Source organism: Hippocampus comes, unplaced genomic scaffold (genome assembly GCF_001891065.2).
Source record: "Hippocampus comes isolate QL1 unplaced genomic scaffold, H_comes_QL1_v1.1 scaffold122, whole genome shotgun sequence".
Classification (NCBI taxonomy): Eukaryota; Metazoa; Chordata; class Actinopteri; order Syngnathiformes; family Syngnathidae; genus Hippocampus; species Hippocampus comes.
This window is the reverse complement of record NW_017842059.1, coordinates 4,793,324-4,809,491: the sequence shown is the minus strand read 5'-3', so window position 1 is coordinate 4,809,491 and position 16,168 is coordinate 4,793,324. Positions and strand designations below refer to the sequence as shown.

Genomic DNA, 16,168 nt, shown 5'->3' with positions numbered 1-16,168 from the left:
GAACCCATGCTAATTACTAAGCTAATGTAATGTCATCGTGACAGACCGGAAATAACAGTGCTTGGCTGATTGAGTACACTTCACAGAGGTCTTGGTGGAACCGTGTTAAAGCAGCCCATATACATTTTTGAACAGCAAAATAGCAGGCAATTTAAATTTAGTAAGTGTCTGCACAGAAAATTATGCTACACACACAGCTAAACAGGAAATGTTCCTGCATCCCATATGTCATCTGGCCAAGAAGACTAAAATGATCTTAACTCATTCAGTATCAGCCAATTCTAGACCAAGTCTGAAAAGATGTTTAAAAACGTCTTTGGGAGTGAATGAGTTTTTAATATTTAGCATAAGTGATTCAGAAAATGCAGACAGTATATTGAATGGATATATTACAAACATGAATTGTTTTCACAAGAGAGTTCTGAGTTTTGATTTTCATTTTTGTGATCCGCACAATAAAACAAAATTACATTAATTTCTGTCAGTATCATTATTTTATATGTCTGTTATTTTGATTGATATCAACAACTGTGCAAAATATATAGGCTGCTTTGTTTACATTTCATAACTTTATATAGCAACATTCATTTTTTTATTTGATACAGGTCTGTTTAATGTCACTCCAAAGTAAAGTAAGAAAAGGTAAGCAGTCAGTGTGTTGTATGATTTAAAAAAAAAAAATAGAATAACTGAAAATAAATCGTGGTTCTTCGTTATCGCGATATAAAATGGCCTATACCTTGATGGAAGGTTTTTTTACATATCGCCCAGCACAATACTGCACAATGCAACTAGTATACATTTTTGTCCTTAGTTGGCGCTGAAGACTTGAACTGAATGTAATCATCCCGGGAACCGTAACAGATCAAGACGTACTGACGTGTACGACGATAGAATGTCTTGTTCTTTATTTTTCTTTCTTTAATTTTTTTTTTATTATAACTCATTCACTGTTACTGTATACATATATTAAAAGTATAAAACTGTGAGGTCTTGTGAATTAGTTAAAGCCATTGACCGACACTCCCTTGGCGATTTAATGGTCGATCATGATCGACGTAATGGGCACCGCTGGCATACAGCCAATCATTTGAAAGGCCCCACTTCAACAAACGTCAAATGCCAATGAGCTTATTTAGTGTTCAGTTTCCGTTTGAGAAAACAGCACAGTGAATAGCATTGTGTCGTTTCTGTCATCCCTCAGCTGACCTAAACCCTGAGGCTTCTGTCAGTCAGTGGGCATACTCAAACAGTCTCTTTGTCCAGTGCCATGTTATCTGCATAGTGTAGGCCAGGGGTCGGCAACCCAAAATGTCGAAAGAGCCATATTGAACCAAGAAAACAAAAAACAAATATGTCTGGAGCCGCAACAAATTAAAAGCCTCAGAAAGAAGGCAACACAAAGAAGGCTGTATGTATCTATATTAGTTAAATTAGCCTACTATCAAAATGAATAAGTTGGCTGCACATCCACAATGAGCCTTCATGATTAAATGCAGGCCTGAGGATTTCGGAAATTCACGGTAACTGTTTTTCGGTTCCGTCGGATTACCCAATGGGAAACCACGGTAATTAATTTTGGGTTCCGTAAACGTTCATCATGGGAACCCATTTTTCTATTTTGACTGATATTCATAATCAAGAATTCTGATACTCAAAAGTATCATGTTTAAAGGGTAAATGTTTGAAAACTATGCATTAATAATGAACATTACATCAGCGGCTGTGTACTCCAGGTTTATTCAACAAAATAAATGGATCAAAATATGGTGTACTTATATGGCATCATGAATACAGCATACCACAAAAATCAGAGTATTTTTCCAGTCTCACACTGCAAAGATTAATTTACTGGTAATCATTAATACAGATAAGTATTGATGTGGCTTGACATCCTCTTCCCAAGATGATGCATGTGTAATCTATTATCAATTTGATGAAAGACTCTACCACACGTCATTGTTAGTTCTACTGACAGTTAACATTAGCATTGCTACACATTGTGACGAATGTTTTATTCATAAAGTTACCATGCTACAATCAGTAAATTATAGAATAACCAAGACTGTTTCATAATATTTTTCACAGCGATTAGCCTATAGATCCACTGACCAACTTAAATACTTGCCTCGGAATCGTGCCTCCCGTCGTATCTCGCTCTCGTGTTCTGTGCATAAATCCCAGGTGAGTTTAGTGATACGCCCTTTGGACGATTCATACGAAAAATCTGACTGGCATTCCCATTTCTTAAATGTCGTAATTAGTAGACCTTTGTGTGTTTTTTTTCGCCGCCATCTCAAACTTTCATCCACGCGCTTTCTCAGTTTGCGGACTAAAATAGCAACCCACATGCGCACATAACGTTATCTGTTCCCCCCCTTCCCCCCAAACACTGAAAAAACCCAAAACTAAAGTAAATGAGAAGAAGCACACTTACACATCTCACCACAAGGACGCATACAGGCACAATGAAATTGTGTTGATCACACAGGAGAGATTCGATCGCGTACAGTCAACTCGTGTGCGGTGACTTTTATGGAAAACGATTTTTTGGTACTGTCAAAATGTCGCCACGGAAACGACACGCTACCGGTAACGATCCTTACTGGGAAATCCTCAGGCCTGAAATGTTTTTTTTTCCCTTGCAGTGCATCCTGTAGAGCAGAGGTCCCCAACCGCCGGTCCGCGGACCGGTACCGGTCCACGGGTCATTTGGTACCGGGCCGCACAGAAAGAACTTACATTAATTCCGTTTTATTGATTTTGGAATACGAAAGATGTTTTATTTTGAAAAGTTACCCGATTCTCCGTTACATCTGTCTGTGTCACTCTTGACGCACGTCAAGCCACGCTTCTCCATCGTGACCGATTACTTCAAAACAAAACGCAGGAGCTCGCAAAATGAGTAAAAAAAAACTGCTGGAGATTGCAAATGACAGCGGCCTTAAAAGTACGTTCAAGACAACAACTCTGCCGGTGTTCTGGATTAAAGTTATGGCTGAATACTCTGAGATCGCCACAATAGCACTGTTGCTATTTCCGACACCCTACCTGTGTGAAGCGGGGTTTTTCTGCAACAACGGCAACAAAAACAAAATTACGAAGTAGACTGGACATAAACCACACACTTCAGTTGTCATTTTCTCCTATTACACCGAGATGGGACTGCCTGGTTGCAGAAAATCAAGCTCGGGGCTCGCACTGATTTAGCATTGTGGTGAGTGGTCATTTTCATGCACTTTGAATTTGCATTGTATCGTATTTTGATTAAACATTACCATAGCAATCAGATTAGACGCTCCTCGTGTTTATTATCTTTCGAAAACACCACGGTTTGCATGCAGCTCATACCATATATTTTTTTATTTATCCGCCACACCTTAAATGCCGGTCCCTGAAAATATTGTCTGACATAAACCGGTCCGTGGGGCAAAAAAGGTTGGGCACCCCTGCTCTACAGCAGGGGTGCCCAACCTTTTTTCACCGAAGATCTACTTTTCGATCAACTAGCCTCCCGAGATCGACCCGTTACCGCACGCGCATACGCACACACTTACACACGCATGCCATAAAGAGCAACAGCCATAATGGCCCCAAAGGTGAACGAGGAATGGAACTCACTTTTGCAGCATGTTAACTATCGTAGCTCATGTGTACAGTTTAAAAATGCTTCTCTCAGCCCTCCAGGTTCCCATTCTTTGGCAGTACCCTCGGTGAACATCAAACGCCATTTTTTTTTTAAACAATAGCCACCTGCCTGGCATCCCGTCCTGCTAATAAAAAAGTGTGTCGCAGGCTATGATGCAAATCTTCGTTGACAGAAATGTTGAAATGTAATATTTATTCTATACATTTTTACAGCCTCGGAAAATGTTCAGAATGTTTGTTTCATGTTTGTCCTCCTACAGAAACCATATTAAAACAAAAAAATATATTTCCCTCCCCCATCTTTTTCCAATTTTAAACATTTTTGAAAAAGCTCCAGTGAGCCACTAGGGCGGTGCTAAAGAGCCTCGTACGGCTCCAGAGCCGCAGGTTGCCGACCCCCGGTGTAGGCTTTAATCTTACATTACAATGAGTGACAGATTTACATGATTAAAAACTACAAATGTATTTCAACTGCTTTTTCTGCTCAGCACCAACAGCAAAACTAATGAGAATATCAGTTCACAACAATAAACTGCAAAAAAAAAAAAAAATTGCTGTTAGACTTCCATCCATCCCTTATCTGTTCTGCTTTTCCTCACGAGGCTTGCAGGAATACAGCCTATCTTGAATTCAAATAATGCCATTAATAAAATACTCATAGCAAGAACCTCCAACTGAGCTGTTACAAATCACACTATCCATCATTTAATTGGCAGTATCAATTATTGTTCGACTTTTGTGGCAGGCAGAGTTTTATGTCAAACTGCACACTTGCCTGATGAGGGACATGGACACATCTCTGTATCATACAGTTGAAAACTTAAGTTAATTTTGATAAAACACAAACAGTGTCCGCTGTGGATGTTATTGCTCTCTACCATTAAATGTAAGTTGCATCAATACGATCAATAGTCATGTAGCCAATAATAATGAGTTTTATATATTTTATTAAATTAAAAGCCTTCATGAGTTCGGGATTTTTGCTGGGTTGCACCGTGTTGCGCCTTCTTTGTGCCATCTTAACCCAGCATGCGAGGTCAAAGCTGTTGCAATTTAAGACCTAGGTAAATAAAAATAAAAATAAAATGTACATGCAATGGCCTACTCTGGCCTGGCACCTGACTGAAAACAAAATAACTTTGTGCCATTGTTTGCAATATGCACAACTACTTTCAAAGCTTCACTTGAACAGGAAAAAGCGGATGCTAAATTATTCATTAAGAGAAATAAAGGTGACCTGGCAGACCCAATGGGGGGAAAAACAGTTTAATTCTAATATTAACGAATCAAAAAAAGTTATTAGTTAAACAAAAAAAGCTATTGCGAACATAAGACAAAGATACAGTATGCGAGACAAGGGAAAATACTGTGTAAGGCTGCAATGTGCGCAGCCAATCAGCTCACGGGATAAATCCACTCCTGCTCTTAATGGTCGATGCTCTGGGAACCAATCAGCCTTGTTTGGGTGGGCATGCACAAAGACTCTGAGTCATGTCAGCTTGTTGTTCGGCATGCAAGGGAAACCTCTCCTGCGCATCAATAAATCAAATAACGTGTTTTTCCACAATATGGCTGTATTTTTATATTTATTTGTCTTAATCTATTTTGGTGGGGGGAAAAAAACGGCAAACACTGAAGCCACAAAACTTTAAGCACGAAGTGGAGAGGGAGAGGGATCACTGTATTCTTAGTTTAAAGTCAAAACGTGGTGTGTTTTTCTTTGACACTTTCATGATTTCATGATAGACTGTTTTTGGTTCTAAAGACTGTGTGCTTGCAGTGATGTTTTATGTACCGGTACATGCGGCAACATGCGCTGTCTGACCTACATCTGCCAATCGGCTACATAGCTGAGGCGTGGAAAGGCACGCGCGCACACATTCACACACACACAGACACACACCTTAGCAGTGCATGAACATTTCACATCGCGATTCGCATGACTAAAATTATGATGGTTGTCAGTATAATCACAATCATTGTTAAGCGCGTTGCTATGGGTCTAACTCTGAATCTGTCTGGGTTACATTAAAAAAAGCAACTAATGAAACTATGCTTGAAGTAGTTTTAGCTCCAAGTATTACTCAAAAGTTGGTTGTCAAAGAACCTATGGCTTCAAGATGATACATTTTTTACTAACAAGCTCTCTTGATGTATTATTGTTGCTCAGGAAAATGGAACTAGCATTCATTTGAAAAAAATGAAACTAGCATTCATTTGAAATTCCTAGTTCCAGACCTGATTGACATGTTCTCAATGGATACGACCACCCTAAAGAATCTCAAAGTGAAAACAAATGTTTATTTTTTATGCATTAAAAAGGTGGTGATACTTCTGACGTAGATTGTGCATATGCTGTGACGCTTGTTTTAATGCTGCCCTTGGTAACAAACGCTGGGAACTTCTGAATGCGTTTCTGTAAGAAATGTCACACATGAGGCTGTCTCACGTGATCTATCATGACTTAACACTTGTACATGTTTATTTTTCACTTTATTGCAGGGCCTTCTCTTTCAAGCGGCCCCGCCCTTTCCTTTAAACTACCTTACACCCACTATCTCCTATTTTCCTGAGAGCAACACACGCTCCCTCTTCTGTCGGCTTTTGTTTTCTGCATTTCTAAACCTACTGTAGTGTACAGTAGATTTTCAGTCTGCTTTTAACACTTTTTGTTTCCCTACTGAAGATCTTGGCAGCTGCTGGGAAATAATGGAGGCTTTGTGTCGTTGAAGGGATTCCCACTGCATACTTGTCTTCTGGTTCTTTAGCTCCATCTTGTGGTTTGCCGGCAGCGGGCCATGGTTTAGTTTTCTGTACTGAACTCTGGAGATGTGTTTATAAATAGCTCGATATTCTTTCAAGGTTTTTCTTGGTGCACTGAGAATAACTCAAAGCACAAACTGAGTGAATACACCTGAACAGTACAGATGCCTGCTCGTGGAAATTATAGTCTGCTACACTTATAAATTGTATTCTGTAACTGGAATCACAGTTGTCTATCTCTTGCAGAGATTTCTATGTACATCGAGCAAAGGGCACACTTTAATTTGGATCGACTCCTGACATTACAGTAGTTTGGACACAAGCATTGTAGCCCTGCACGCCTGTTGTTAGTGAAAATAGCGTGCCCGCCGATACATCAGCGTGAGGAGTCAAGACTTTAATTTCCAAATACAGTCTTGCAGTATTTACAGAAGGTATGAGTAAAAAATATATCAACGGGAAAGAGAGTATCTACTAAAAAAACAAAATAATACAATCTATTTAGAACTATAATTGTCAGACATTTGTGTTGTTGTCCCTATTTTGGGAATTAGGTCAGAAGGAAAGAAGAGTAAAGTTCAACTGAATGAGCAATCTCGGAGAAAAAGTCAAAATACTGTTCATTTGAAACATTTACCTGAACTAATGTGCTGGAATTTTCCTTACAGTGATTAATCACATTGACATGCACTTTACTGAAAAAAAACGTAATGGAGTGCGTATTAAAAATCATAAATAAAAGTTGGAGCATTTTGGTGCCTTTTTTTTAAAATACTGTTTTACATTTTATCACTGTACAAAATCCACTATATGACAACTTTTTAACATAATTATTTTTGTGGTATTTTCCTACTTGTCGTGTTCAAAGGAAGAAGCAGAACAACCAATGAAAAACATGTTTTATAAACACTGTGCCAGAACAATGTTACACCCAGAAAAGCCTTGCATTTAAGTGTGGGGAGAGATTAGAATGTATCATTTTCTTTGTAGTACTTCTCCTTTTTTTGCAAGTTGTCTTCTTTTAACAAGAGGCCCCTTCCTCTCTGCATTAAAGTTTCAAACAGGAAGACAACGTTACCACACACCAACATTCACTGGGGCAAAATACAACAGTCTTGCGATTCTCTGACGTTTTGATTTACCAAGGAGCTAATGAAACATACAAGAGAGGACTTTTTAAAAATTCACAATCATATGATGAATGGACTACATGAAAAGGTATGGTACTGGTATATATCTCTAAAACAAAGAAAGAAAAAAACGAAAGGAAGCAAACGAAATGATCCAGAAATGAAGGGCTTTCTGGTTTTACGTGATCAATTGAATTATTTCTTATGAACAGAATATTATTGTAGCTAATAGGTTAGCCATAGCCACTTATTTGCTTGCCTTACAGTGGATATTCCATAAACTGTTTCTACGACCAGATATTTTAAATTGTATTTTTCCACTTGATATTTGATCTTTATTGTACTCTACTCTATCGGGCTATATTATCGGGGATTATCATTATAATGTAAGTTTTCCATTATAAAGGTGTTCATTGTAAGCACAATCAACAAATATATATAATGTGAAATCGGGACTTTGAAATATGAATGCTCTAGGGGTGAAAACGTAAACGGAGTACCTTGAAAAGAGGGTCGACTGTACAACATATCTCTCCCCACAGTCAATCAATGCTTCCCAACCAATCACATAAAGAAGCAAATTCATCATTTCGCTTGGTTGGAAACGACGACGCTGCATTACCCACAACTAATTTAATGTCTCACCTGAAATATTGATGGAATTAAATGTTTTACTTGCTTTTAAACCACTGCTCCAAATAAAAGGTGTCATGTTGGGATGGTTTTGTGAAAAAATAAATAAGTAACTTGGACAATTTAGATGTGATCATTTTTTATTTTTATTTTTTGTCCTTAATGCATTGCAGAGGTATCAGATCGGGATTCCGTATCGGCAGGTCCTCATCGCCTGATGAGGACCTGTCGACTGGGACTTGGGTGCAAAAAATGTGATCGGAACATCCCTTTGTAACACGTGCTTAATGTTGCTGGCCTTGTCTTGCTGAAAAAAACAAGGATATCACTTTAAAAAAAAAAACAAAAACAAAAACATTGCTGGATGGAAGCAAATCTTGTGCTTTGTATGTTTGTATTTGTATCAATTTAGGTGCCACTCCGAACTCAAAAGTGACCATTTTACTGCGTTTTTGACTTGGGTTTGGTTGAGTTACAAATATAAAAGGAAGGTCCGACCTGGACTCAATTTTGACTACGCGAAGTAACTTCATAATTTGAAAAAGATGAGTATTGTCTTCGTTTACTTACACCCACTTAAAGTCACGTGCATGCTCAGAAAGCAACTGAGCTAACGCCAGCTGTAGCAGCATGTGTAGCGTCTCAGTGCCAAGTGGACTGTGTGGGTGTTGGGTCACTCATAGCAGACCTGCTCTGACTGAATAGAGGAGGTTCCTATTTTTACCCCTACGCAGCACCCTCATATCACAACAGCTGTCCCCACATCTCCTGTCTGTCCGGGGTCAGGAATAGCCGGGCCTATCAGCGCTCTCACCCTTTCCAGTCCTGCCTGCTCTTTCTGCTCTCCGTCTCATTGCTTACTCCCAACTTTTAAAGTTGAACTAGTTTTGAATCAGACCTCCGGAGAAAAACTGGATTTGTGGATTTACTTCACTAACAGGTAACCTGTTGGGAAATTGGTTTAAAAAAGTCGAGGTCTCCAGAAAAAAATAGGGTGAATGCTGATAATGTTATTTTTAGAACACTAGTCAGCTTCTATGGCTTTTCAGTCTGAAAGAAGCATTTAACACCAGCAGCCGTTTCTCTCTTGCCATTAGTATGATAAAGCACAAGACCATCTACATTGACGTTGGTTTCTCTACTACTCGGATATTCGGAAGATTTTGTAGATAATGTGGATTGGATTGGGAAATTTGGTCATGGCTTGTGTCTGTGAAGTTGCAATGGTTAATTTGTCCAGACAATCCAATTAGGATTTTATTTTACAATGCGATACATTTTTTTGTTAGATTGTGATGGAATCTACTTCAAGGAATGAATTTTATGCTATTGTTTAACATGATGGTTTGATCACATCTTTTTGTTCCGCACTGTTAGAGTACATCTAAAATGTTGGGCACCGATCTGTTCAACGTGCTATTTTATCTTTTTATCTTTTTTTTTTTTCCTTGTCAGAAATGTTTTTTATCTCGATGTTGGTATTGGAGTGTGCTATAACATGACCAGTTTGTTTATGACATATTTAATGTTAATCATTACTCTCTCTACTTACTCTCTATACTTAAGTTCGTCTATATACCACAGGTGTCAAACTCAAGGCCCGGGGGTCAGATCTGGCCCGCCACATCATTTTATGTGGCCTGCGAAAACAAATCAAACATGTCAACTTCTACCATGATCGCTAAAATCTGGACCAAAAGTTCAACTTCTCATATGTAATAAATATGAGAGATATTTTAAGCATTTTCTTGTTCCCAAACCCCTCATTACAGTAACTTAAACAATCGTCGAATATACCATTATTCTTTCATAGTCATAACGGCCCTCCAAGGAAAACAGACACTTCAATGTGGCCCGCGGCAAAAATGAGTTTGACACCCCTGCTCTATACTTATGTGTCACTTTTTTGTTTGTTTGTCATAAATGCTTGTTACTACAATACCAGCGTAGCTCATACTACCAGAGACAAATTCCTCGTGTTTTACTTACTTGGCCAATAATGATGTTGCGGAATCTGATTATTTACAAATTCAATTGGTATGATTAAGATTTAATCATGATTCTTTAAAATAATATTGATTTTCTTGAAAATGAATTTGCCTCGATATATTCCATTTTACACATGGGATCTCTTGTTTTTATTATGTCATTATTTTATTTCTGTGCGCTGTCAAGCTTCATCTGGTCAGGATCAGTCATTTGAGGCCGATATTTCTGGTTCACTACCGACAGACATTAAGCTTGTCAACATTGAGTCAACATGAAGCAGCTGCTTGTACCTTATTGTGTGACGCATCAGCCATTTTTTCCCCCATTCGTAGCAATTGCACCACTGTTGTAGAATTTCTTCAGGTGGCATTTAAGTCTCCATCCATCTTTCTTCTGGACCACTTAACCTCTTTAGCTGAATTTGTTTTAGGCTTGTGAATAAATTAAAAAGTAAAAAGGAGATTACACTTTGGTTATAATTACAGTGGTAGTGTACTGGTTCACATAGCTGATTTCCATCTTGTTGACATGGATCAATTCCCATTCACTGCCTTGGTCACCATTGCCCTGAGATTGCAGAACGAGTCCAGAGAGAAAATAAATGGTAGGGAAATTCAAATGAATGGCATTTATTTGTGAATACATTATAGACAAAAAAAACAAATCATGTACAGCAACATTTAGGATTCGTTTCTTTCAGTTTAAATCATTTTAATCGCTCAATGGTGTCATCTTGTAATGTGCTGCAGTATGTTTGCGAAACTAAAAATAAAAATGCATGTTTCTTCACGAAATAAATACTACTTTTCTTTACAGCCTGAAATGTAAATGTCTTAAAATAATAATATTTGCTTAATCGAGCAATTTCACAACCAGCAGTCTGGAAGTTAGGGTTCAGTGAAATTTTACTATGAAAAGGGATTGGTCTGATGTGATGCAGGTGGACACACAAAATGTATTTTTCTCAGGACTTGACAAGAGAATACAGACGAAAGAACAGTCAAAAGAAAGTAGTTTGTGTCTTTCTCAAAAAAGAAAGCACATTACAAACAGTACACAACCACAGTAGGATTCATTGTTGATGACTACATCTTACTCATGCAGTCAAGACTTGGAATTAGTTCCCAGAATCATATATCTTAATGATAATGATGACGGTATTATTAAAGTATCACCTCATGTCGATGGCCTTTCCAAACTGACAGACAACCCTACACTACTTGTGTCAAATCCAAAATGAAGCCGGTTAGTCAGTGTGCTAACGAAAGCCAATTGGCCCAGAGCCAATGCTGGGTTGCTTCGCTCTACAAGTTGTGAATCAATCCTCCGTACACTTTCAAGAAGAGATGTTACTGCACTCTACTTTCAAAGCAGTCAGAGTTGATTCAACTTTGAACACTAAACTCATGAACAGCACATCTATTATTATGTATAGGGGCATTACATAAACCAGTATTTTTGTCCTTGTAACTACTCATCTTGTATTTTTGAATGTGACTAATAGTAATCATAATTGTGGGAGAATGACGTTCAGTAGGATCGAGCCTGATTGAATGGGACCTTGTTTTGTTCTCTTGTCCTTCTTTTGCCGAACTTGTTTCGGCAGATAAACATAATATTTCTTTGCTTGGATAAAATGATGGATTGATGATAGATGGATGGATTGGTCATATTGTGAAGGAAATGACATTGTCACAGCAGCAATTTTCAATTGTCACAATATCCACTAGGAGCAACCAACCAAGTTGAAAAAAAAACAAAAACCAGAGTATTATTTGAGAGGCATTTAAAGACGTTGAAATTTCTATCTAAACATGGGGAGAAAAAAAAGTATAGAAAATATCGGTCACACATCCTCCTACCGCCAGAATCATTACCTTACAGGAGACCATCAAAACGGCCTGTTTATTTGTTCATCAACGTTGCAGTGTCGAAAAGTGCAAGCTATGTTCAACACATTAAACAAAAATAACACCTACACGTTATCAATCATATAAAGATTGGTGAAAGAAATATGAAAGTTACAATTTCTTTATCTTGAGCAGATAAATTAATGTTCTATTTTGTTTCAGTTTGGAGATTGACGGGGCCTGCCTAAAACTTCCACTACTTCCCCCTTATAAAGTACTTTGCTATTCTGTTCTGTTTTGTTTTACTCTGCATGTTGAGAGCTCTCCCAGCTTGTTTTGGATGTGAATCAGAATCCGAGATAATGTTTCTGAAGTCGTTTTGAAATTTCCCTTCCATTTTGGAATGGTTACCCACCGGCACCACTAAATAAATGTGAAATTTCAGCCAGGTTTTCCTATTCCCCTTGTTAATTAGTGGTTTGCGTCTTGTGATGATGAAGTCGTCTGCGAACGGTAGTTTGTGATATCTTTGTGATACTGCTGAAGTTTGCCTACCATTTATCCAGAAAATATGCTAGGAAATGAACTATTTCAGAGCTTGAGTTTTAGGAACAGAAAATTGCCAGCTTTTTCTTAAGGCTTAACTGCGTAGACTCTGTTTGAACATCGGGTGAAAGGAATGCATAGAGAGAGATGGAGATAAGAGACGCAGAGGAAAACAGTCATGTGGATGGACAAAGTTTGCAACTCGATAGATGCATGCCACGTTGGCTCTGTGTGCTGAGCTGCACGTTAAATGAATGAAAAAACAAATCAGAACCGGCGCAAGAATATTAATTACGGAAGGAAAAGAAGGAAGGAAAAGAAACGGCAGCATTCCGTCAGTAGCAACAAGGGAAATCTAATGATAATTGGAGTGGTCCTGGAATTACCTTTCTGCTATATCTGGTGCTCGCGTCACATCATGTCTTTTGTTATTGATATCTAGGGGAACAATCATCCACACTCACAAAACACAGTAATGGGTGAGCCTTCCAAATCAGTCAAAATCCAGTAAAACGGCTGGGAATGAGGAGTTTGCTCCATTAAAAGTGGCTGGGATTAAATGAGTGAAGAAGTGTAGATTATTCGGTGCCGTGGAGGCATTGATTAACGACTAAGGCGCGACTCCGCAAATGTGTTTAGCTGCACTTGTAGCCAGCTGAAGGTTGTTGCTACCTAGCCAGTGTGGCGTGAGTAGCACCCATCCATAGGTGACATTAGGCGTGTTGTCACGCGTTAACATGCATGCCTTTATCTCAGCTAAACTGTTTGGGACACTTTCCGTGCTTCAATTACACGGTTCAGAAAAACATAAATATCTGTGATTCTTAGTTTTCCTATTCACTTCGTTTGATTGAGGCGCAAAATGTGAGTTTTGACTCGCAAACTGTGATGCAAAACCACTAATTTTGAACCTTGATTGACTACTATAATATGTTCCTTATGGAGACCTAGTACGGACTGAAAAATATATGTCTGATAGAGCCTGGCGAAATATTGTTATCACATTGTAATCGAGATATTAATTTCAAAATCAGGACAATATCAGTCACTTGAACTTTTCGACACTTGAGCTCCATGTAAAACTCAGGCCAACCTCCTTTCAAGTTTGGCGTTGATTGACAGCTAAAGCCAGCCAATGACAGTGCTGTGGGAGGGAGGAACGAGGGTTGGAGACAGTTAGCCACTGCTGGACTAGCGCACACACAAGAAATCCACTTCCGGGTCAGTGAGTTGTCAAATGACAGAACTTTGGGCAATCGAGTGTTAGGTCATTTGAACGTGTCGATAAAGTTGTTCTAACGCATTAGTAAAATGTATGCAAAATGGTTCAAACATTTTCCTCATAATGCCACAGGGTATTGACTTGCGAATGCGCAATTGTGCATCATGCGGACAAATGCTTTGTTTTTAGCATTTAGCCTACATTTTACCACAACGTGATCAGTATGTTCGACCAGCGTAACCTAGTAAAAAATGGGCAGTTGCACACTTCTATATGGATAGCTTATTGCAAAGGTTGTTGTAAAATTGAGTTGTTTGCGCCTCGACCTGTCTTGACCGCTATGAGCTTTTTGTGGATTTAAAAAGAAAAGTGAGACAATGCAAAATATTGTATGGGGGGGCATGCAACTCCACTCAGGAAGACCACAGCCAAGATTTGAACCCCAAATCTCAAAAGTATGATGCAGACATGCTAAATTCCTGCCCACTGTGAGGCATGTTTGATTTATTTTCAGGTATAAATAAAACACACACACTCTGTCGGGAGGGCAGAGATTTCATCACAATGTACTTTTCTTCACACAAACCGAAATGATTTTGAACGGTTCATGTGAAGAGGTCTCGTTTGTAATCTGCCAGAACCACCCGCATCTTTTGTTTCATGTTGCTTGCCAGCGTAGGAGTGACACCACTGCTCAAGGCAGCACCCAATTTGGGAAGGATGCAGTGTTTACTAATTTTGCTCCAATAATTGTGTACCCTTTATTTTGTCAGCAATACAATCTCTCCACGTGTTGCAGGGATACCTGCTTATTTTAATTCTCGCATTTTTCCTGACCCCACAGCCCATGACAGCGGATCAGCCAACATGGCATTCTCATCTCGTTTTTCCTTCTGGGAGCAAAAGGGAAGTCTCACTTGGCAACCTAACCTAGCATGGTGTTTTGTATTAACACACCTGTGGCCTTTTGTGTCAGATAGTCTGAGATTTTTATCACGTGTGCATAATTTATTCATTTATTTGTAGTTCACTGAGTTTAAGTCATGCACAAATAACTAAGGGCGATTAAGTTGTCTTAGTTTTACTGAGAAAGACAATCAAGACAGCCATCCGATTGTGTGATGCATGTTTTGTGGTTTGCATGGATTGGTGGACTATGCCTGTGGTAAGAGTTTTAAATGCTCTCATTTGTATTAATTTATTTAGGTCAAAGAGGAGAACAAGCCAGACAGCAAAAATGTGAGTGATTTAATTTGGTAGTAAGATACATTAGGCACAACATAACAATCCAGGCGCGGGTTAGGGTTGTTAAATTCACGATTGATCACTAGTAAATAATACAGAGATGAAAGTCCTCCGGATTTTCCCGGAATTCCGGGTTTTTCAAATTTTTATGAAAATCTGTCCGGAGAATTGAGGAAAATTTGCCGAAAATTAATCCGGATATTAGTTGACAACATTGAACGAAGACGCGTTTGAGTTTGTTGTTTTGCTTTCACGAGCGTAGCCGTGTTGAAACACTAACACTTGTAACAGTAAAGAGATTTTCGTCTCTTTATAAACACACTTGCTAAACCCCAGTGGAACGAACAAAAGACACCGTGGACAAGACAGTTGTCGTAAAAAATATATTTGGGCAAAAAGGGAAACACACAGATTGGCAGAAAAACGTGTCCGTCCGACTTCGAGTGTCGTCTCGGCTAGCTTAGTTTAGCTGTTGTCTTGTGTGACGTTATTGCGTCAGCGCTGATTGGTTGAAATCAAAAGACGCGCCTGTACATGTTCGCGCTGACGCGCGCACAGTAGAGAGCAGCGGACAAGCTGGAGTGGCGTCGCCACAACAGTAATAATATCCTCGTCTCGCATTCTCATGGCCTCGCCATATCTCTGAGATTTCGACATTTCGGCGAGAACGGGAGCCACAAAGGGTGCATGAGCCCAATCACTTAACTTGATTTGCATGCCCGAGCCCGAAGCCAACCCGTGATTTCATATTTTATTTGGGAGGACTCGGGAGAAGGAGGGGTGATTGCTGATAACAAAGCCTGTTTTTTGGAACGAAATCTAAGTTAAACAAGACTGGATAAACATTTACATCTATTATATTTCTGTTTCTGAAGAGGTTACATTAACGGACAATTTTCCATCATTGACGGATTTTTTTTAAGAGTGGACGGGGAAAATTTAAGGCCGTCCGTCATTTTGACGGGTTGAAAATTGGGCCATTCACAACAGCAGCAATACGTCCTTAAGAATCGAGCGCGGCACTTGAAGAGAGAGAAGCAGCGAGACAAAAAAGAACAATGACGGCTGGATCATAAAGATATGAAGGAGTTCTTTGAATTGTCATTGCGAGAGTTTAGTACAGTACGTGTGGTGATGACGCC

At 39.0% G+C, this 16,168-nt stretch overlaps 1 protein-coding gene across 12 annotated transcripts in view; it reads left to right on the top strand.

The window, feature by feature from the left end:
* The window catches only part of myo18ab (myosin XVIIIA b), a 99,400-nt gene that overhangs the window by 16,434 nt on the left and 66,798 nt on the right, over positions 1 to 16,168 (top strand). For 2 of the 12 annotated variants that reach the window (XM_019861284.1, XM_019861281.1), the window contains exons 1-3: positions 8,932 to 9,114; positions 14,626 to 14,687; positions 14,988 to 15,020. The exons of 5 other annotated variants lie outside the window; for them this stretch is intronic. In XM_019861284.1, coding sequence (XP_019716843.1) covers positions 14,649 to 14,687; positions 14,988 to 15,020 — 72 coding nt within the window. In that variant the 5' untranslated portion in view covers positions 8,932 to 9,114; positions 14,626 to 14,648. Of the gene's footprint in view, positions 1 to 7,249; positions 7,630 to 8,930; positions 9,115 to 14,625; positions 14,688 to 14,987; positions 15,021 to 16,168 lie in introns of those variants that run through there. 5 more of the 12 variants (XM_019861282.1, XM_019861283.1, XM_019861290.1 and 2 more) reach the window with 5 other exon arrangements.